Source organism: Ranitomeya variabilis, chromosome 5 (genome assembly GCF_051348905.1).
Source record: "Ranitomeya variabilis isolate aRanVar5 chromosome 5, aRanVar5.hap1, whole genome shotgun sequence".
In the NCBI taxonomy this organism is placed as follows: Eukaryota; Metazoa; Chordata; class Amphibia; order Anura; family Dendrobatidae; genus Ranitomeya; species Ranitomeya variabilis.
Genome location: NC_135236.1, coordinates 582,404,650 through 582,429,225, shown reverse-complemented (window position 1 = coordinate 582,429,225; position 24,576 = coordinate 582,404,650). Strand labels below are relative to the sequence as shown.

The following is a 24,576-nucleotide window of genomic DNA, read 5'->3' as shown; positions in this document are numbered from 1 at the left end:
TATAGCTTCTGTCTTGTGCTTGGTTATCTCGGTCTGGAGTGGTGGTCTAGGAGAAGGAGAATCATATCTGTTGGTGTATTTCCCGTTGTCATATTTTCTCCTTCCTTATTTGTATTTGTTTTGCCCTGTGCACTTATAGTGTATTCCTGTGTGACTGCGGCGTGGTGCATATTTTCCATTATCCTTGTCTGTGCTAACTGTGGGTATTGGTGTGTGGTCTCTTCACTGGGTGGTGGGTGGTGGTTTCAGCCTAGGGTTGAAACAGGAGACAGGGTGAGGGTGGAGGCCCAGACATGCACACCATCAGTGTAAACTCTGGGAGAGGGTCAGTCAGGGTTTCCCAGAGTTAAGGGAAATCGCAGAGGCCTGGGTTATTAGCTCTTGCCTACCTAGGCTTCCTGTGACATTATAATCGGTCAACATTATTTAAATTCCATGGATCCCATGACTTCCATAACCCGCCAGTTAAAGGCACTGTCCCTACAGGTCACTGAGTTGAGGGGGGCAGTGCAGCAACAGGGACTAGCAGTATCTAATGTGCAAGCTGGAGCAACAGGTAGAGTTGCTGAGCCTAAGTTTCCTTTACCTGAAAGATTTGCTGGAGAACGCAGTAAATTTGTTACTTTTCGTGAAGCTTGCAAACTATATTTTCGTATGCGCCCGATCTCCTCAGGTAATGAGGCTCAGCTTGTGGGCCTGGTGTTGTCATTACTAAACGGGGATCCTCAAGCATGGGCGTTTTTTTTGCCTTCTGATTCTGCTGCATTTAACTCAGTGGAGAGTTTTTTTCAGCTCTTGCACACATTTACGATGATCCTGACAGAATGGCTCTAGCAGAATCTAAGATAAGCGCTATTCGCCAGGGGGAGCGTGTTGCAGAGGATTACTGTTCTGAATTTCGCCACTGGGCGGTCGACACACAGTGGAATGATCCCGTGCTGCGGAGTCAGTTTATTCATGGGGTTTCTAGAAGGGTTAAAAAAGCCCTCCTGATGTACGAGACTCCTGCTTCTCTAGATTCCGCTATGAGTCTTGTTGTCCGCATTGATCGCCGTTTGCGTCAGGGGGAGCAAGAGACGCCGTCTATGGGAGAGGGTTTAGGTTCACGTGAGGTTTCTGCAGGTGAGCCCACGGAGCCTATGCAAATCGCAGGGGTGTCACATGTTAAGCATGGAGCCCCTGTGCTCAAGAAGCAGGGAGCCTGTTTCTACTGTGGTAAAACTGGTCATTTTGTTAACATTTGTCCTCTGCTGTCTAAGAAAAACGCAACGGCGGAAAACTTCTAAGCTCAGAGGGTGTGGAGGAGGCCAATCTGAGCTTATGCATATCCTCCATGGTGGTTTCTCAATGCATGCTCCCTGCCAAAGTTATTGTCGCTTGCAGAGAGCTGCCAATCACTGTTTTTGTGGATAGTGGTTCTGCCACAAATCTCATTGATGAGGAGTTTGCGCGCACAGCCGGTTTTAGGATCGAAAAACTGCCTCATCCTATCTGCGTGGTCACCAACAATGCTGCTCCTCTCCCACAGGGAGTTTGTGACTAAGGTGAAACTCCACATTGGGGTTCTACATTTCGAGCAGGTTACATGTAAGGTGCTCAGGAATCTTCCTGCACAGGTGGTTTTGGGTTTTCCATGGTTGTCTATGCACAACCCAGTTATTGACTGGAAAACTCAGGACATAATTCAGTGGAGCGAATTCTGCCAGGAGAATTGCCTGGCCACATGTGTGTCTGCTGTGACTTCAAGCGTTCCTGAGTCACTTCAGGATTTTGTGGATGTATTCTCTGAGAAGGGTTGTTCAGAGTTGCCACCACATCGCCCCTATGACTGTACTATCAGGTTTAAACCAGGGGCCAAATTGCCTAAGCAAGGATGTTTAACATCTCCGGTCCGGAGAGACAAGCGTTAAAGCTTGACCTCAGGGGGGCGTACAACCTCATAAGAGTCCGTCAAAGTGATGAGTGGAAGACGGCTTTTAATACCCCTGAGGGTCATTTTGAAAATTTGGTGATGCCATTTGGGTTGACAAACGCACCTGCAGTGTTCCAACATTTCATTAATGATGTGTTCTCGCATGTTTTGGGGAAATTCGTTATTGTGTACCTAGATGACATTCTCATTTATTCATGCGACCGTGACACTCATTTAGATCATGTCAGGCAGGTGTTACAGCTTCTCAGAGAGAATAAGCTCTATGCAAAACTTGAGAAATGTGTATTTTCGGTTCAGGAGTTGCCTTTCTTGGGTTATATTGTGTCTGCTTCTGGGTTTAAAATGGACGCCGCTAAGGTGCAAGCGGTGTTGCGTTGGGAACGGCCTGATAACCTAAAAGCACTTCAGCCGTTCCTTGGGTTTTCTAACTACTATAGGAAGTTTATCAAAGATTTTTCTATCATTGCTAAACCGCTAACTGACATGACTAAAAAGAGTACCAATTTCTCCGTTTGGCCTGAGGCTGCTGTGCACGCATTTGAATTTCTTAAGAACAGTTTTGTTTCGGCCCCCATTCTTGTGCAGCCAGACTTATCGAAACCTTTTGTCGCGGAAGTCGATGCGACTGAGGTTGGTGTGGGGGCGGTGCTGTCACAAGGTTCATCCTTGAGCGATTTGCGTCCTTGCGCCTATTTCTCCAAGAAACTGTCGCCCGCCGAACGTAACTACGATATCGGCAACAGGGAGTTGTTGGCAATCAAGTTGGCCTTTGAGGAATGGCGACACTTCTTGGAGGGGTCGGTTCATCAGGTTACTGTTATTACCGACTATAAGAATTTGCTTTATTTGGAGTCTACCAAGCGTCTATCTCCCAGGCAGGCTCGCTGGGCATTGTTTTTCACGCGGTTCAACTTTGTTGTTACTTACAGACCTGGGTCTAAAAACACTAAGGCGGATGCTCTGTCCAGGTGTTTTCCGGGGGGAGAACCTCGGGAAGATCCAGTACCCATCCTCCAAAAGGGTGTTGTGGTTTCGGCTCTTACAACCGAGGTTGAGGCTGAGATTTCCGAGGCCCAGGAGGAGGTACCATCCGAGCTTCCCATCAACAAATCGTTTGTACCGCTTCATCTCCGCTTAAAGGTTTTGGCGGAGCATCATAATGCTGTCCTGGCTGGCCACTCAGGGGTCAGGGGTACTTTGGAGTTGGTGTCACGTCAGTTTTGGTGGCCCAAAATCCGACAGGACGTGGTCTCATACGTGTCAGCTTACACCACGTGTGCTAGGGCTAAGACGCCCCTTTCCCGTCCTGTTGGCACACTGCTTCCTCTCGAGGTACCTAGTAAGCCATGGACGGAGATCTCCATGGATTTTATCACTGACTTGCCCTCCTCAGCTGGGAACACGGTCATTTTGGGGATTGTTGATCGGTTCTCAAAAATGTCGCACTTTGTGTCTTTGCCTTCATTGCCTAACGCTAAGACTCTGGCTCAGGTATTTGTACAGGAGGTGGTCAGACTTCATGGGGTTCCGTCTGACATCGTTTCTGATAGAGGTACTCAGTTTGTGGCAAAATTTTGGAAAGCCTTTTTCTCACGGCTGGGGATCAATTTGTCGCATTCTTCTGCGTTTCATCCTCAGTCAAATGGTCAGACCGAGCGTATGAACCAAAATTTGGAGCAGTACTTATGCTGCTTTGTTTCTGATAACCAGGAGGAGTGGTCGACGTTCCTTCCTTTGGCTGAGTTTGCCATCAATAATCACCGCCAGGAGTCTTCTGGGGAGTCTCCGTTTTTTTGTGTTTACGGGCTACATCCTCAATTTTGTACTTTGAGTCAGGGGGTTCTTCCGGCGTCCCGGAGGAAGACCAGTTAGGAGCACAACTGTCATCTGTCTGGAGGAGAGTTAAACAGCACCTGTTGAGCGTGGGTGCTAGGTACAAACGTGTGGCTGACAGTAGGCGTGTGCCAGGTCCGGACCTGAGTGTGGATGACTGGGTGTGGTTGTCCACAAAAAACATAAGACTCAAAATACCATCCCTTAAATTGGGTCCTAGGTTTATTGGTCCATTTAGGGTTGCCGCCATCATTAACCCAGTAGCGTACAGATTGGAGCTTTATTAGCAACAGATCGTTGCTAATAAAGATGGTGGGTTCTGTGGACACGGCGCCGATGCCTCCTCCAGTCTTGGTGGATGGTAATTTCGAATTTGAAGTCTCCAACGTGGTTGACTCTCGTGTAGTGCGCCGCACTTTACAGTACTTGGTACACTGGCGTGGTTATGGGCCTGAGGAGAGGTCTTGGGTACCAGCCTCGGACATTCATGCGGATCGGCTGGTCATTATGTTTCACCGCCGCCATCCGGACAAGCCGGGTCCTATAAGTCGTGAGGGCCCTGGGGTCCCTCGTAGAAGGCGGGATACTGTCATGTCGGATGCTGTTCATACTAGGGTCGTTCGACAGACAGCGGTAATTCTGCTTTTTTCCACTATGCGCTCAGTGGTGTAGGCTAGATTTTATCTAGCTGGTCCGGGGTTAATTTAGCTGGTGCTCGGATTGGAAGCTGGGTCACGCCCACTGCCTTTAAATAGTTCTTCTGAACATTGGGCGTCGCCGATTATAGCTTCTGTCTTGTGCTTGGTTATCTCGGTCTGGAGTGGTGGTCTAGGAGAAGGAGAATCATATCTGGTGGTGTATTTCCCATTGTCATATTTTCTCCTTCCTTATTTGTATTTGTTTTGCCCTGTGCACTTATAGTGTATTCCTGTGTGACTGCGGCGTGGTGCATATTTTCCGTTATCCTTGTCTGTGCTAACTGTGGGTATTGGTGTGTGGTCTCTTCACTGGGTGGTGGGTGGTGGTTTCAGCCTAGGGTTGAAACAGGAGACAGGGTGAGGGTGGAGGCCCAGACAGGCACACCATCAGTGTAAACTCTGGGAGAGGGTCAGTCAGGGTTTCCCAGAGTTAAGGGAAATCGCAGGGGCCTGGGTTATTAGCTCTTGCCTACCTAGGCTTCCCGTGACACACACAGGAGAGGATTAGATACATGGGTCAGCACAGTATCACACAGTATAGGATTAGATACACGGGTAAGCAGACAGTATCACACAGTATAGGATTAGATACACGGGTCAGCAGACAGTATCACACAGTATAGGAATAGATACCCGGGTCAGCAGACAGTATCACACAGTATAGGATTAGATACATGGGTCAGCAGACAGTATCACACTGTATAGGATTAGATACACAGGTCAGCAGACAGTATCGCAGTATAGGAATAGATACACGGCTCAGCACAGTATCATACAGTATAGGATTAGATACATGGGTCAGCAGACAGTATCACACTGTATAGGATTAGATACACAGGTCAGCAGACAGTATCGCAGTATAGGAATAGATACACGGCTCAGCACAGTATCATACAGTATAGGATTAGATACATGGGTCAGCAGACAGTAACACACAATATAGGATTAGATACACAGGTCAGCAGACAGTATAACACAGTATAGGATTAGATACATGGCTCAGCACAGTATCACACAGTATAGGATTAGATACACGGGTCAGCAGACAGTATCACACAGTATAGGATTAGATACACGGGTCTGCAGACAGTATCACACAGTATAGTATTAGATACATGGCTCAGCACAGTATCACACAGTATAGGATTAGATACACGGATCAGCAGACAGTATCACACAGTATAGGATTAGATACATGCTCAGCACAGTATCACACAGTATAGGATTAGATACAAGGGTCAGCACAGTATCACACAGTATAGGATTAGATACATGGGTCAGCAGTCAGTATCACACAGTATAGGAATAGATACACCACAGTTTAATGTCCTGATCAACAGCAGCAGTGAGAGGCAGGACAGGAGCAGCACAGAGCCTCCCCCCCCCCCGTTTTTGTGTTACCTTTGCAGCTTATATTAAGGACATAAGACCGCAGACTTTATCCTCTCTAGAGATAGCAGGCAGCATAGGGGTGGCAGATCGAGCTGCCCCTCCAACAGCACAGCGCTCAAGTGGAGCTCACAGATACACTGCTCCAGAAAGATGGCGCTGACCTCCTCCCTCTGCTGTGATGTGGACAGCCCAGGGGGCATGCCCAGATCACAACAGGGAGCAACTTACTGTAATACAAAGTATAGGGTCAGCGTCTGACCGCTGTCTCCTATGCCCAGGGCAGCCATATTTGCAGAGTGTAAGTGTCATGCTGGGGCTCTTACATTCCTGCAAATCCAAATGGCGGTGCCCAGTGGCTGCACAAATAATTAATAATAAAAAAGAAAAAAAAAATGTATTATAAATAATTGTTTATATAAACAATCATTTTTAATGCAAAAAACAAAAATTGCGGCACCTTCCCTTTAACAAACCCTAAGGCCACCTTCATATGTCAGTGTCTCTGGTACGGGTGGTGACGGTTTTCAAACATACTGCAGTCACTGTGTTTCCATGGACCAAGTGTCCATGAGCAAAACACACTGACATGTCCATTTTTTAGCAGCAGCATGGGCCGCCGAATGTCATGTACACGTGCACACTGATGACACATTGATGACAACCATGTGTCATCAGTGTGACACGTACTGGGCTCTGGGAATCAGCGGTACTCTTCTCACTTATCTCCGGCGCCGGGAGGTGAAGGTGGCTTACATGTTTGTCCCCTGCTTGCACTGAGATCAGCGAGAGCAGGAGACAATGTTGAGAGTTGTATTCAGCACCCGCTGTCTACATCGAGTGTGAAATTAAGAATAAAATAAAACATCACATTATATTCACCTTAACGCCAAATCCCCTGAAGCAATTGTCTCCTGTAAATGAGCAAAAATAAAAAACAACAATATCCCTCACCTGTCCGAACTTGAAAGAATACATATTGTCCCACGCCATAATCCATCTGTGTTACATTTGCTCATCAGCATCAGTGGAGGCCTGAGGTGACCGCTCATGATGAAGAGCAGGGGAGAATGACTCACTGCAGCGAGAGCGGAACTCATGGTGTACTACGCTGACCTCAGTGAGATCATCGCAGTACATTGTGAGGCCCGCTTTCACTGCAGAGATTGATTCTTCCCCGGCTATTGAGTGTGAGCGGTCGCCACAGGCCACCGCTGATGCAGTTGAGCAAATGACGCACAGATTATGGTTGCCACATATATGCCACACATATGAAACAAATGGACACACGGACACGGATATCTCGACTACTGTTTTTCCAGTACTGGAAATATCAGGACATGTGAATGACACCTAACAGTGTGCACACTTTCTAGGATCCTACTGTTTGCCTGCTGGAGAAGTGGTAATTCTGAAAATAAGCGATTCTTATAATTGTTATGGCATATTGGCTAGAATGCTTTCTACAGCTTCTCTCAATGTTCCTTTGAGGGATGCAGGTAGAATAGACTGATTGCAGAAAAATAAGCCAGGCCAGTACATTCATATTAAATTATCTAATATACTAGTATAAAGTTACTTAAAGGACTATTGTTGTATTGAAAGCAGTTAGGATGTATAAATACAAACTCTCTATTTGATTTTTTTTTTTAAATCAGCCACAGTTAAAGAACATTTTACATATTTGACCAATATTCCATATTTCTATAAATTATCAAAATTAACTTACAGTGTTGCCTCTTGATGTACAAGCAGAAACTCCAGTCCGAATAGGAGGATTTGGAGGATATTGAACAGAACTATTTTGGACTGGCCTGTCTGAAATACCAGAGAATTTATTGTGATTATATATAAGCAGAAAGATACCAAAATAATACATGATTAAAAACTACTGAATATTTTCATAATTGCAAATTGTTTTCTCTGCCATTACACACTGTTCTCTTATAGAAGTCTATGCATATGACATCTGATGTCCACTGCTGGTTGCAGTTTTTCTGGACCCTTGCAGTGCAGACTTACTTTAGGATTTTATGTAACGTAGGAACTGATATCAACCCTTTCACAACTGAGCCAATTTCCATTTCTGCATTTTCATTTTTTATTTCCGTCTTCCCAAAGTCTTAACTCTTTTCTGTCCATCTAAGGGTTAAGGTTTCTCCTTGTGGAGAGTGAGGAGACTTAAACACCTTGCATGATCCTCTAGGAAATTAAATATGTAAATTGTCTCTTCAGACAGGAAGAGGACTTGAACTTTAGTGCCACCTACTGGAAGTAGCAATCCTACAAGTCATTATTAACCCTTTAACAAACCTTGAAAATTGTTAGATCCCAGTCTTAGGTTTGTGCACACGTTGTGGATTTGCTTGTGTAAAATTCTAAGAACATATCAGCAAGCTAAACAGACAGTAAAAACAAAAACAGTCAAGTGACACTGTCTCAAAATAATGATGCTACAGTAGGTAGAGGTTATAATGCAAAAAAGAGCAAGACTACAACATACAAAGGAGAAATGCACAGGAAATCATAATGTAAAACATTACGTTTATTAAAGATGATTAAAACAATCTAAAATAGTGCATAAACAAAGGATTGCATATGAAGACAGTGTCTGTTCAGAGAACAAGGGGACACCGCATCCAACAGGAAAAGACAAGTAGTGGTAGTTACAATTAAAGATGCAGATATGATAAGAACAAGTAAACTAAAGTGCATATGTGTGAGAGACTATACCCAATTATCAATAAACCACAATACCAAGGGGGAAACTACCGCAGTAGTAAAGCAGAGTAAAAAACAATTGTGAAATGTGCATAGCTGTGTTACCTGGGAGCTGTGGCAACACACATGTGCACTTTGGTATACTTGTTCTAATCATATGTGCATCTTTAATTGTAATCCAAGAAGTATTGTTTCTCCTTGCGGAGATTGACATGCTAAGCATGCCGAGATGAGGGGACTTAAAGCAGCAATGCTCCTCTGGGAAATATGTTAATTATGCAATTTGTCTCTTCAGAGAGGAAGAGAACTAGAACTCTAGTGCCACCTATTGGAAGGTAGCAAAACTACAAGTCTATGTCAACCCTTTAACAAGCCTTGTCACTTCACTTAGGATAATAGCCAAACCAGAATCTCAATTTGCAGACACTGTTTCAGGGTACTGCCCGTCATAAGTGCAAAGTGGATATCTGGTTTGGCTGTGTGAGAGGCGTCCGAATGATATCCAAGAAGCATTGTTACTCCTTGTGGAGATAGACATTCTAAGCATGCTGAGATGACGAGACTTAAAGCCACAATGCTCCTCTAGGCAATATGCTAATTATGCAAATTGTCTCTTCAGAGAGGAAGAGAACTAGAACTCTAGTGCCACCTATTGGAAGGTAGCAATCCTACAAGTCAATGTCAACCCTTTAACGAGCCTTGCTCAACTTAATCACATGAACTAGGCCAGATGGTCCTCGGTACTTTCCACTATGTCTCAAACACCAGAAAACGGGAAGTTAGACCAGATGTTCTGAAACTAATGTCTAAGAATGTTGCTGAATAGCAGGATAAGGGTGACAGCTATTTCCAAGAGTGCTAAATCAGCTTGTTGCTAGGTAGACCATAGTTAGAATATGTCATGTACTCAGTTAAATACATTATGTACTCAGTCAGCCAATGAAATAATAGCTAAATTGTATGTTAATTTACTAACCACCCCCCCTTTTATACGCATTTATAAAACTATGTATCAAGGAATAAACCAGGGATTGGGATGGAATGTTAAACTGTCACTTTGTGTCAGAGTCATTCTTGAGCGCTCAACATTTCTGATCTGATAATTGGGAATGGCCGCAGCACACACACTGGGATAGATTCATCCCAAACCAAATTTCCATATCAGGTGGCGCCCAACGTGGGGCTAGACGAAGATATCGCAGAGGGGACCTTGCTGACTGGAAGGATGAGGGTGCTGGCCGCTGCCTTGGCTCACGGGACGGAGACTGCAGCTCCATCAGAGTAAGGTAGGAAAATTCTGTCATCTTACCTGAATGTCCCCTGTGCCCAGTCCGGGTCTATACCTTTAGCCGGTCAGGTGTGGTCACCACCGCATTCCCAGGTAGTGTAAAAAGTCCATGCCTGTATCCAAACCCTGGGATATAAGTCGAGGTGTCTGCTGTGTGCCGTGTATGTGTTCTGTGATTGTGTAAGATCCGGGAGAAGGAAGGAACAGTGACTGTTTGTGGTTGCTGGGTAACAGACGGCAGGAGGTCAAATCGCTGAATAAGCTATCACAGATTCCCGTGCAACAGGAGGGACAGGTGGTCCCGGGACAGGCAGTTCCATGTTCCAGGCTCGGATAGTGATAGCTTAGAGGGCTGCCACAGATTCCCGTAGCGGGCGGCCAGTCAGGACGACCGGAGCGGAGGGTGGTAGATTTCCCGGCATATGTGTGCCCAGTGCGATTGATAGTTGTCTGTTCCCAGAACGGCCTGCATGTGTCACAGAATAATAAAGAGTGTATCGATTCTCCCGGACGTGTATTTTTTTGTTAATGTCACGTATTGTTGCTTAAGTGCATACAATTGTTAAGGAAAGTTTTTTTTTTTTTTTTTTTAGCTTCCCCTCCTCCACGCTGTTAGGAGAGATATATGCATTGTAAATCACACTGTCACATCTGTTTTTTTTTTTTCTTTTTCTTTTACAATCTGGCTATGGTATAGCATTTATTTGAAGAAGAAGTGAAACTAAATAGTATCTATCATTTTTGCTGCGACATACGTGTTTTCAGATACGTGATTTTAGTGACATTGGATACAATAGCATAAGAAAAGGGGAAGTGTGTGTCTCTGACTGCGATGAGAGCAGAGAGAAGGGAAAGGAGAAATATAGCTGCTTTTTTTCTCCTTTACTCTTTAGTCATTTGAAGGTTTTCCTTCTAGTTTTTTTATTATTTTAAAGTAGTTTTTTTTTATTATTATTTAGTTTTTCCAAAGTTTTCCAAAGTTATTCTCTTCTGCCTCTTTACCTTTTTTTTGTTTAAAAAGGTTTTTCCTTTTGTGTAAAGATCCTGGGTTTTGGATCATGTACTGAGTTTCTGATGGTTCTCTTTTGTTTTGATTTCAACTTCTTACATAAATTTTTTGAAAGTGCCCTTTTCCTTTTATTCTTCGTGTTTTTATATACTCACCTCCTTGAGGTCTTTTTTGTTGTGTTTTTTCTTTTTCTTTTTGCAATGGGAAATAAAGTGGCCAAGCAACAGGAGAGCCTTTTGCTTCCTGATGAGAAAACGGCCCCCCAGATAGTGGCAGAACACGAAGGTGTTAAATATGTGAAGAATTACAGGCAGCTCATGAAAGTATATGAAATCCACCAGGGAGGCAGGCTTCGAGCTGCAGAGTGGCATGATGTTCTGAAAAGGAAGAAAGGAAAGCTAGTTGATGCTAATTTGCTGTCTGCTGCAATAGCATGGTATAAAGTGGCTACAGACTTACATTGATTGGGAAGCACTGAACGATATGTGAAAGAGTCAGGAAAAGATTTTTATGTGTACAAAGTGGGGAAAGGTGTCAAACCATCAGCACCTACCCCATATGGGGATGAAAAATATTGGGTATTTACAGTCTGCTCCCAACAGAATCCATTGTACAGGGAGACTTGCTCAGTGTGTGGTGTGCCCCGCCCAACCTTGGTACAGGGAGATGGCACTGTTAGGCCATGTGCACACGTTCAGGTTTTTTCGCGTTTTTTTCGCGTTTTTTGCGCTATAAAATCGTGATAAAAACGTAAAAAAAACGCTTACATATAGTTCCTAATCGTTTCTATGGATTCCGCAAAAATAGTGCAAACGTTGCGTTTTTTTCCGCGAAAAAAACGATTCGCGGAAAAAAAAGCAACATGTTCATTAATTTTGCGGAATCGCCGATTTCCCGCACACATAGCCTTGCATTGAAACGCTAGAAATCCGCAAACATATAAAAAAATGCGGATTTCTAGCGTTATTTTCGCGGCAAAACAGGAAGTGACAACACAATGTCCATCCCATAATGGCCATCCCATCATGCCATGCATGCATATCCCATAAAATCCAGGAAGCGGAAACTCCCACATTCCCGTCTTCCTGCTTATAGCTGCCGGCATGGAGTGCTACGACCGTATGAGCCTGGATGTGGTGCAGATGATAAGTGTGGTAAGAGTGTGTGTGTGTCTGTGTATATATGTGTGTGTGTCTGTGTATATATGTGTGTGCGCGTGTGTTCGGACATCGGCCGATGAGACTACACCCATCGGCCTTTGTCTGTTCCCTCCAAGTCGTTGCAGCAGGCTCAGCTCGATGGGAGCAGTATTTCCCATCGAACTGTCCCTGCTGTTATGTACGTCCCCGAAATGTTGTTGTGGCCCCTTCATCCTAAATTTCCTAGTAAAATGTAACCAAATTTCCCCCACAAAATGTCCCCTTATTAAAAACAATGGTGGCCAGTGTTTACATTGGTGGCCAGTGGTAAAAATCACTAAATTAAATTATCCCCCTGTCGTGTCCCTATTTTTAATAGTCCATTAAATTCATTTTCATTGGTGGCCAGTGGTTACCTGTGGAAATAAATTATAAATACCTGTCCCCGCCGATCGCCACCTAAAATAAATAAAAAAAAACAAACCCATACTCACCTAAACGCCCAATTCCACGAATCCCTCGTCAGAAAAAAAGTAAAAAAACAAACCACAATGTATACCTACCCTCCGCAGCATCCAATTAAACGAGTGTCCCACGAGGATCTTGAGTTTAGAGCAGCCGCATAACATGCGGCTGCTCTAAACCGCGGCCGCCGATACATTATTACCCTTGGATTACCAGTTTAATAAAATGTGGTCAAAAACTGGGTGTCTTCATTTCATTAAAATTTTGAAATCATGTGTGTGTGTGTGTTTTTTAACCCTTTCCAACAATTGGATTAATAATGGATAGGTGACATAATTGACGCCTCTCCATTATTAATCTGGCTTAATGTCACCTTCCAATAGCAAGGTGGCATTAACCCTTCATTACCCCATATCCCACCGCTACAGGGAGTGGGAAGAGAGTGGCCAAGTGCCAGAATAGGCGCATCTTCCAGATGTGCCTTTTCTGGGGTGGCTGGGGGCAGATGTTTGTAGCCACGGGGGGGCCAATAACCATGGACCCTCTCCTGGCTATTAATATCTGCCCTCAGTCACTGGCTTTACCATTCTGGTGGAGAAAATTGCGCGGGAGCCCACGCCATTTTTTCCTGTGATTTAACCCTTTAATAGCTTTAGCGCCCAAATATGTCCCCCTCCAAAAAAATTACATGGTTTACTGTATGTTAGGCTACGTTCACATTACGTGGCACTTAAATACGTGGCACTGAAATACGTGATACGTGGCACTGAAATACATGGCACTGAAATACGTGATACGTGGCACTGAAATACGTGGCACTTAAATACGTGATACGTGGCACTGAAATACGTGGCACTGAAATACGTGGCACTGAAATACGTGATACGTGGCACTTAAATACGTGGCACTGAAATACGTGATACGTGGCACTGAAATACGTGACACTGAAATACGTGATACGTGGCACTTAAATACGTGGCACTGAAATACGTGATACGTGGCACTGAAATACGTGACACTGAAATACGTGATACGTGGCACTTAAATACGTGGCACTGAAATACCTGATACGTGGCACTGAAATACATGGCACTGAAATACGTGATACGTGGCACTGAAATACGTGGCACTTAAATACGTGATACGTGGCACTGAAATACGTGGCACTGAAATACGTGATACGTGGCACTGAAATACGTGGCACTGAAATACGTGATACGTGGCACTGAAATACGTGGCACTGAAATACGTGGCACTGAAATACGTGGCACTGAAATACGTGATACGTTACACCGCTGCGTAACGCGATGAAACGTAGTCTGCTAGCGCCGTCATTGACTCCTATGTCGGACGCATCGCAAGCCATGTGCCGTCATTTGAGTGACGGTCGGACCCCGAGACTCGGACTGCAGCGTTGCCGTGTCTGTCACTGCTAGCGCTGATAGAGCTAGCAGATGCTCTATCGGCGCCAGCGATGTGCCAAAGTCAGCACTTGCGTTACAGCAGCCCGTAAACGTATGTGTTGAACGGGCTGTTGTACACAGTGTGAAACCAGCCTAATACGCAAAGTGTTCACATCTAATGACATTATCCTACCTGCTCGCTGTGGTGGTGCAGCAAAAGCAGTGCCGTATGCAACAGTAGCCGGTTCTGTTGTGGAGTAAGACGATGGTGCGGCATGTTGAATCCAACAAGGAAGCAAAATGGAGAAGAGGGGTTGGACCAGGAAATGACCTCATGGGAGGTTTTTTTTTTTAAACCAACTTTATGTGTTCTAAAAAACGCACAAAAAACACACAAAAAACGCACAAAAAACGCACAAAAAACGCACAAGGATTTCCTGGGAGTGGTGCCAGATTTTCCTCAGGAAAATCTCAGGAAAATTCTGCACAAATTCTGCACAAAATCCTGACGTGTGCACATACCCTTACTCTGGTGATGCTGTCTCAGGCTGCATCAAAGAAGAAGGAATTCTCTCCTTGTCTTTCTCCTCCATCTTTCTCCTCTACTCCGTCTTCTGCACTGCCTACTTCTCCTCTTTCTCCTCCTCCTTCTCATTACTCCACACCCCCTTCTTCTACTCCCTCATCTCCTCCTCCTTCTACATCACACCCACCTTCTTCGTAACACTCTTCATGCTCTCCTCCTTCTCTTTCACCACACCCTTTGCCTCCTTCTCTCTGCCTGCAACCCACTACCCTGCCCAGGAGTGCAGGCCGAAGAACCCCCGAAGTAGGCAGTGAAGTACCCCGCCCATAGGACAGGGGCAAGCCAGGTCCGCAAGACACCACACTCCTGATATGCAAAACCCCATCAGCAGGACCAACCCCCCAAATTAACCTGAAATTGTAAATTGTAAAGTCTTTTCTTGTGGACACTGGTGCAGCCAGAAGTGTGATGAGACATGTGGAACTCCCTGACCCTACCTGCCTATCAGAATCCTCTGTGTCTTGCGTAGGCATTGATGATCAAGTCAGACATTCTCAGCTTACAAAGCCTCTGAGCGTGTGCACTCAGCCAGGACACTCTATCCTGTCCCAGTTTGTGGTGTCAAGAACCTGCCCACTCAACCTACTGGGGGCAGACCTACTACAAAAACTGAAAGCAACCATAGTGTTCCAGGAAGATGGGACCGTGACCCTTTTTTTACCTCTGACCCAGGAAGAGTCAGCGATGCTGTCGGCCCTACAGGAACCTCTAGCAACCCAAGGAGGTACTGGACGTAGTACCAGAAAGTCTATGGTGTAAGGGACCCCAAGATGTGGGAAAACTTCAAGTTGCCCCGGTGCGGGTATCACTCAAGCCAGGCACTCCATATCCTCGTAAGGCCCAGTATCCCTTGTCCATCGCCCAGAGTCAAGCTTTCTCAGACCAATTGAAGGTGTTCTTGGAAATAGGGGTCGTTGTCCCCTGCCATCTCCTTGCAATACCCCGCTCTTCCCTGTCAAGAAAAAAAACTGTAAAAGGAGAGCCAGCCAAGTTCAGAATGGTACATGACCTAAGAGCTGTGAATGACGCTACAATATTTGAAACTCCAATTGTGCCGAATCCGCACACCCTGCTCTCAAATGTGCCTTCCACAGCAACAGTGTTCACGGTGATCGACCTGGCTAATGCTTTCTTCAGTGTCCCCTCCATCCGGACGACCAGTTCCTGTTTGCCTTCACGCATCAGGGGGCACAGTACACATGGGCAGTGATGCCCCAGGGGGCCCAGAACAGCCCCTCACAATTCACCAAAGCAATGTCCACAGTTCTCGCCAACTGGATCACAGAACATGCAGAAGTGACCCTTCTACAATACGTGGATGATCTACTCCTTTGTGCAGTTGACTTTGACACGTGTAAAGCACATTCCGTGTCTCACCTACTCTACCTAGCGGAACAGCGCTGCAAGGTCTCAAAGAACAAAGTCCAGTGGTGTCTGAAGCGAGTTACATTCCTTGGGAACTGTATTGCTCACCAGACGAAACACCTGACAGATGATCGGAAGACCACAGTGGAGAAGATGGCTTCGCCCACAACTCCAAAGGCGCTACAAGCTTTCCTTGGTCTAGTTTCATATTGCAGAGCCTGGATCCCTGATGCCTCAGTCCTAATGCAACCTCTGTATGACTGCGTTATTGCAACCCCGTTCCTGCTAACACATGTGGCCTTCAGTTCATTCAAGAAGCTAAAAGACTCTGTAGTCTCAGCACCAGCACTAGGTCTACCTGACTACAAGAAGCTATTCCGTCTCTACCTGATGGAGAAAGAAGGCCATGCTACTGGAGTCCTGACACAGACTCACGGGGGAAGACAAAGACCTCTAGGCTACTTTTCAAGCTCGCCTGGATCCAGTTGCAAGGGGAGCCCCCTCCTGTATGAGAGCAGTATTTGCAGCACACGCCCTCCTGGACAAGACTGCCAACATCATTCTTGGACATCCACTGGACATCCTGGCTCCATATGACATCTCAGCAATTCTCAACCCAACCCAGCCGAAACACCTCTCCACCGCAAGACATCTTCGCCTGCAGTGCTCCTTACTAAGGCCTGACAATGTCACCATCTCCAGATGTACAGTCCTCAATCTGGCCACTTTACTCCCACTCCCAAGGGGGGATACGGATATGGACCCCTCAGATAAAAATCTGCACGATACCTTCCACAAGGATCTGGATTTGCTCCGGACAGATGACCGTGATTGCTTCAGCATCATGCAACAGGAAACAGCAGGACTACCCAATGTGGCAGAAGAGCCACTGACCAACCCAGAGTTGATCCTCTATGTAGACGGCTCCAGATTTGCACATGATGAAGGAAGATTCCACTCGGGATGTGCAGTGACCAGCAATCAAGAAATCCTGTGGTCCAGAAGTCTGCCGCCTAGCCTGTCAGCCCAGGAAGCAGAACTGATAGCGCTGACAAACGCCTTCCAGATTGCAGAGGGCAAGACTGCGAACATATACACCGATTCAAGGTATTCGCATGGCATAGCACACGACTTTGGACCCATCTGGGCTGCAAGAGACTTCATCACAGCAAGCGGAACAACCGTGAAGCATCATGGAGCCATTAAGGACCTGCTGAGCGCACTTCAACTTCCAAAAATGGTGGCAGTACTGAAAGTCAAAGAGCATGGAAAACTGAACACAGTAGAGGCACGGGGCAACAACATGGCCGATATGGCAGCCAAAGAAGCCGCCAAAGGAAGACAATATGGAGAAGTGGGAGAGGTCGTAGAGCTGGACGGCTACTACGTGGCAACTGAGGACAAGACACCAGATGAGATGACATCTTGGGATCTATTCAAGAAGTTGCAAGAGCAGGCTCCAAAGGAGGAGAAAGAGAGTTGGATGCGGAAGGGTGCAACACATCAAGAAGGAAGGGTATACTCAATGGACTACAAACCCTGTTTACCCCGAAGCATGTACCCTATGGTGGTCCAGTGGGCACATGGGCCCACGCACAGATCAAAGACACAGATGAATAATCTGATTGGTGCTCACTGGTTCGCTCCAGGGATCTCCACCCTAACAGCCAAGTTCACAAACAGCTGTTTGACCTGCGGCAAATGCAACCCTGGAAGAATGGAGAAAGTTCCCACACATCATCTTGCCAGACCGCTGTACCCCTTCCAGAGGATCCAGATAGACCACATCCAGATGCCGCCAAGTGGAGGATTTGAATATGCCCTTGTGGTCGTGGACGTGTTTTCAGGATGGACAGAAGCTTTCCCAGTGAGGAATCAGTCAGCAAAGACTACTGCTAAGAAGCTACTCTCAGATTTCGTGTGCAGATACAGGGTCCCAGAAGTGATAGAGAGTGATCAGGAGCCCGCAATCACAGCAAACCTCACAAGGGAGATCTGGTCAGCAGTAGGGTCAGATTTAGGCCTACACACTCCCTACCACCCTCAGAGTAGCGGGAAAGTAGAAAGATTGAATGGGACACTTAAGAACAGGATGTTGAAAGTTGCCCAAGAGACACGCAAACCATGGCATGAAACACTTCCCATTGCACTGTTTAGTGTAGGGCACACTCCCCGGGGCCCAGAAAAGCTGTCACCACATGAGATTCTGTTTGGATCCAGCCCTAGGTTAGGGGTATTCTTCCCTCAGCAGTTGGCAATGCAATATGATACTTTGTCTGCTTATGTAATTCAACTGACCAAAAAACTAGCGGATGTCCATTCTCGAGTTTTCTCTTCATTACCAGATCCAGGAGCGGTACCCGGTACGCACTCCCTGAAACCAGGAGACTGGGTGTTGGTAAAGAAGTTTGTGAGGAGAACGCTCGACCCCTGATTTGACGGTCCCTTCCAAGTGCTGTTGACGACACCAACCTCTGTGAAACTAGAGGGAAGACCCACTTGGATCCACGCATCGCACTGCAAGAAGGCTCCCGTACCAGAAGATACGCCAAAGCCAGAATGATCCTGTATATCCTCTGTGTGATACATATTCTGGGGGCAGAAGCTCCATGTGCCCCACCTCTGGGAGGGGAGATCACCAAGGATGGGGATTACACCATTTTCTGGTTCGATACATCAGCACACATAATTACATACCTGTTTGATTACTGCTATGTGGTACACTGCCCATCCACACTGCTGGACAGCTTGGGGCATGGGACTCAGTACATTTGTGTTGCAGATAAATATTGGGGAGACAAATGTAAATACTGGCGAGTGGCAGCATGGAACACTGGTGACAGTTGGGGATACAAACCCCCATCAGCCCTAAACAGGAAAGATAAAGATGGCAAGTCACTTATTGACCGTATGCATCTAACAAAGCAGGCTTTCAGGAAGGGGTGCAGCACCAGGGGAGAATGCAACCGGCTCATACTTAGCATTGAAATCCCCTCCCCAGGTGATGTCGGTACTTATATAATGAGCAGCACACCTCCAAGTGGTGAGCGCAAACCCCCCGTACAGTACTCAGTAAAATTCAAGCTGGCAAATGTAGCTGACAAGCCTAATGTGACTCAGGAGACCCCTAGTAACGTAATGGTACTGACAGACCCAACCTATGAGGAGACTTTAGCAGTAGAGACTGGGTTTTCTGAAACCAATTACTGGCTAGAATGGGTAAGATACACAGCCCAACAGCATAATGGGAGTGGCTGTTATGCATGTGCCGGAGCCAGACCCCATCTGGGCACAGTGCCACTTGACATCCCAGAATCCCAGCAGGCCTGTTTCCTTAGCATATACACTAACTCATCTCATTCTGCATCCTGTGAAGACTGGAAGTCTAAGTACCCACTCATGACTAAAGATACACCCCCCAGGGACTGGAATAACAATATACCCTGGTAATTACACCTGTTACACATGGACAGGGACTGGCAGGGATGTAAAAAACTTCACCAAGGGGTTCTGCTCAGAGTACAGTACCACCACTGACAACCTAATTAATCATGTGGTTTCCCTAGGTGACATATACTGGATCTGTGGTGATATGAAGATACGTAGTAGACTGGAAGGTGTTTAGGTAGGCCAATGTGCACTGGCAAAAATTCTGATGCCCTTCCACCTTTTTCCCTACACCCATGAGTCCTCACCCAGTACTGCAGTAAACAGACCAAAATGGGCAAGTGCCCCAAATGGCAGTTTTGATCCTAGGTGTGCCTAGGTGGGTACCTGATGAATTTAAAGCCAGAGACCAGGTCAAGGCAGGATTTGAGTCATTGTTGCCAATAATAACTGTGAACAAAAATGTTGATTGGATAAATTACGTGTATTACAACCAGCAGAGATTTGTTAACTACACCCGAGATGCTCTGAAAGGTCTGGCAGACCAGTTGGGCCCCACTTCCATCATGGAATTCCAGAATAGGATGGCCTTAGACATGATTCTAGCTGAGAAAGGAGGTGTTTGTAAAATGATCAAAGACACCTGTTGCACCTACATCCCAGACAATACTGGCCCCAATGGTAAAGTCTTGGTGGCGATAAAGAAACTCACTGAGCTATCAGAGGAATTGAAACAAAACTCAGGAGTGAAAGATCCTTGGGACCAGTACTTTGGATGGATGAGTGGATGGCAAAGGTTGCTAGCACAGATTGGGGCAGCCATACTTGTTATTTTTGTTCTTGTGATAATTTCTGGTTGCTGCGTAATCCCTTGTATCCACAGGATGATGGAAAAGACAGTCAAGGAAACAACAAACCTGATGCCACATCTCGTCCTGGACGAACCTATCCGAATTCAGATTCACCCACCTGACGGCTCCTCCAACCCTGATGATGATGAATATGTGGAACTGATTGGACAAGTTCGCCAATATGAGACTGTGCATGCTTCTACCCCCTTTTAGGGACAGATCTCCTGACCGCCCATTTGCGAAAAGTCTGTATGGGGTAGGGCATGTGCATTAGGCATATGTCAGTTCACCGGCAGCACAAAAGAGTTGCAGCGCTTTGGGACAGGAGGCTAGGATTAGGGAAAGTGATACCTAAGGGGGGATTGTGATAGAAATATATATATCATGTAGATCTCACTTGCATGTATACTCCTTTAAATCATATATACTTACATAAAAAGCAAATCTATATAACTATCTACTCAGCTACTTTATAATCAATTGCTCAACTTAATCACATGATGGTCCTCGGTACTTTCCACTATGTCTCAAACACCAGAAAACGGGAAGTTAGACCAGATGTTCTGAAACTAATGTCTAAGAATGTTGCTGAATAGCAGGATAAGGGTGACCGCTATTTCCAAGAGTGCTAAATCAGCTTGTTGCTAGGTAGACCATAGTTAGAATATGCCATGTACTCAGTTAAATACATTATGTACTCAGTCAGCCAATTAAATAATAGCTAAATTGTATGTTAATTTACTAACCACCCCCCCTCCCCTCCCTTTATACTCATTTATAAAACTATGTATCAAGGAATAAACCAGGGATTGGAATGGAATGTTAAACTGTCACTTTGTGTCAGAGTCATTCTTGAGCGCTCAACATTCCTGATCTGATAATTGGGAATGGCCGGAGCACACACACTGGGATAGATTCATCGCAAACCAAATTTCCATATCAACATGACTTAGGATAATAGCCAAACCAGAATCTCAATTTGCAGACACTGTGTTTCGGGGTACTGCCCCTCATCAGTGCAAAGTGGAGTTCTGGTTTGGCTGTGTGAGAGGCGTCCAACCGATATCCAAGAAGCATTGTTACTCCTTGCGGAGATAGACATGCTAAGCATGCCGAGATGGTTCGGCTATTATCCTAAGTCATGTGACAATGGCTCGTTAAAGGGTCGGCATTGACTTGTAGGATTGCTACCTTCCAATAGGTTGCACTAGAGTTTTATTTCTCTTCCTCTCTGAAGAGACAATTAGCATCTTTAATTGTAACTACCACTACATGTTTTTTCTTGTTGGCTGTGGTGTCCCCTTGATTTCTGACCGGACACTGTCTTCATATGCAATCCGTTGTTCATGCACTATTTTAGATCATCTTTAATAAACTTAATGTTTTACATTATGGTTTCCTGTGCATTTCTCCTTCGTATGTTCTAGTCACGCCCCCTGAGGAAGCGGGATTCACTACACGCGAAACGTGCGTTGGGGTTATTTTCCGGGACTGGAATTGGACTTGCTGCACCATTATGGGTAAATCCGTTTAACCTATTTATAATACACATCGCAATCTGACCTGCCGCAATGTTATGGGTAAACTCTGCTTAATCTATTAGCAATGCGCACTGTAATGAGATTATCAGGCTTGTGACAAATACTATGGGCATGATATGCTTTGACACTGTTGTTATTAAGTTGTGTCACAGCCTGGGTAAAACTGTTTAATCCACTTGCAATGCGCATGATAATTTGATTGTCATTAGGCTTGTGACAAGTAAATGTGGGAATGAAATGCACTGATATTGTTATTATATGTGTCACAGCCTATGCATTGTTTGGTCAGACCTGATGATAATGATATAGCTGTATTTTAGCATACGGATACCTCAGTATACCCAGCAAAGTCCTTTTCCATGTATCTTGGATTTTTGGATGCACTTATGATTCATCACATGAATTTTGGTACATGATTTTAATGTTTTATGCAAAATATTTTTCAATAAAACTTTGATGATTGTATATATAAAAATGATTTTGGCATTTTGTGACTTATAGTTCTCCTTAGTGATTATAATTCTAATTGAGTCGCCATTAGGATATTTTTGATTATTTATACTGATGTTCTGTTGGTATATATGTTCTAGTCTTGTGTAAAATTCTGTGTGGTTTCTGCCTCTCTTGGCAGAAAACTCAGTTTAAAATCCAAATTTTTATGCGGACTGGATGTGTTTTTGATGTGGATTTTCATGCAGAATTTCATGCGGATTTTCTTGCGTTTTTGTAAATCCATAGAGCTAAATAAAGATATATTATTAAAAAAAAACAAATAAAGAATTGTGATGTAATTTCCTTGTTCAAACTCTTCAGCCATATACCCTCATTAATATTAAATAAAGACACACACCAGCCTATGTAGGAGCATTAACCTACATATGCTGTAACAAAAAAGTAACTGTAAGAAATCTGTGTGAAATGCAATATCTGTTTCTTTCAAAAAATTAAAAAAAATGTGTGGGCTCCCACATAATTTTAATAACCAGCAAAGGGAAAGCCGACGGCCGAGGGCAGATGTTAATATTCTGGAAAGGAGCCAATAGTCATAAAGGTTCCTAGACTATTACTATTAGCTCACAGCTGTTTGCTTAGCCTTTACTGGATAGTTTACAGGGAACCCCAGAAAACAATTGACATAGCGTTCCCCTATAAAATCGAACAATCAAAGGCTAGGCAGACAGCTGTGGGCTGATATTAATAATAACAAAAATCCCATATACATACTTGGAAACTGGGGGGTGACAAAAATTGTCCACTACCCCTAGCCACACTGGGTCAGCTCCAAAAATGACCTCATCATCATTTTAAACTATTTCATAATAGTGATGCAAGAATATTAAAAGTGAGGGAGATTGATGCCCTCCATATGGGCATAAGAGGAGGTGACAATAAGAAACTCCTCTCACAAGTTGAAACTAGATGGATCGTCCAATTGGACACTATGCCACCAAAGGGACTTAATGAATCCTTAAGCTTTGCTCCCTTCTTATAATGTCCTCAATATTATTGCTGGTTATCTTACCTCCTGTTCCTTTATGCCCCTTTGTCCAAGTCCCTTTGGATTTTTGCTCTTTGTTTGCTTGTTTTTAATTACATTTTATTTTATTGTTTTCCTAGTGTTCGTGACCTCGACTGTATTGTATTTTATTATGTTTTGCATTGGGAAAACTACCCCTATGGATCTGAGGATTAAACCTGAAATGTACTCCACATCGCATGGACAAGAGAACAATATTCTTACAGCACTCATGGACTGCACGACTATGCGCTGAAATTGTAATTTGTGATTGCTTTGATTGAATATGCATTCTTATAGTGGTTCCTTGTGCATGGCATCTTACCGGCAATATGGTTTGTGACATATGATTTATCACTACACCTCTTTGCGTGGCTGTAGGCATCGCGCTGTGTCCGACTGGGTCCTGCCTACGGATGGGCGTCTCTATGCTGTGCGCATGGTGTTCTGGGGCTTTTTCCCCGACGTGTGCGCATGCACCGATTTACGCCACCGTGATTGGCCGATTTTGGCCATGTGACCAGGTTCATCGTGTTACTTTAAGGTCCTGGTGGGGGTTTATTGTATACTTCCTTGAGAAAGCGGCCCCACACATCCGCGAAATGCACGTCGGGACTTCACATCTGACCCCTCTTGCCCCTACCTGTTTACCGGTAATCATGGTATACCTTCACTATTTACTGCTGCACCTTAAGGATGGATACGTTTAGTGCATATGTTTATTCATATTTTGTCTGCCTTGCTTACCTTGTTTCTGGCCTCTGCCCTGTTTCCTCTTATGATCATAGGATATTTTTGCTTGTGACGGGCCAGTGCATACTATTTCTGTGTGGGAGGTCTATGAGGGTGGTGACTTAGCTATCTGCATTACATGGTGTGTTAAATATTGTGGTGATGTTTATACTATTTAATAATTTAATAAAATTGATGTGTTGACTTTTATCACATGTCATTGTTTTGCTCCTTTTTCTCCTACTTATTTGCTGATATTAATAGCCTGGGAAGGGGCAATGGATACTGGTAGCCCCCCAAGCTAAAAACATCAGCTCTCACCCATCCCAGAAATTGCTGGCGATTAGTCTCACTCTTCCCACTTGCCCTGTGTCGGTGGCAAGTGGGGTTCATATTTGTAGGGTTGATGTCACCTTTGTATTGTCAGGTGACATCAAGCCCACAGGTTTTAGTGGAGAGGCGTCTATAAGAAACCTATCCATTGCTAATCCTATAGTTACATGATAAATAAAGACACGGCCAGAATAAAGTCCTTTAGTCCTGAACGCCTAATCCCCGACGCCTTCATCTCCTACAACAAAAATAAAATAATAAACCAACATATAATACCTCCTGTCCGACGTAGTCCATTACTGAGTGTCCCACAACGATCTCACATGTAGAACAGTCACATTGGGAGATGTGACCACTCTACTCTGCCTCTGTCGATACACTTAAATG

General features: G+C 44.9%; 1 protein-coding gene across 1 annotated transcript in view; it reads right to left on the bottom strand.

Annotated features, from left to right (window-relative positions):
* The window catches only part of LCP2 (lymphocyte cytosolic protein 2), a 1,300,494-nt gene that overhangs the window by 898,890 nt on the left and 377,028 nt on the right, over positions 1 to 24,576 (bottom strand). The window contains exon 8 of the mRNA XM_077265986.1: positions 7,583 to 7,671. Coding sequence (XP_077122101.1) covers positions 7,583 to 7,671 — 89 coding nt within the window. The remainder of the gene's footprint in view (positions 1 to 7,582; positions 7,672 to 24,576) is intronic.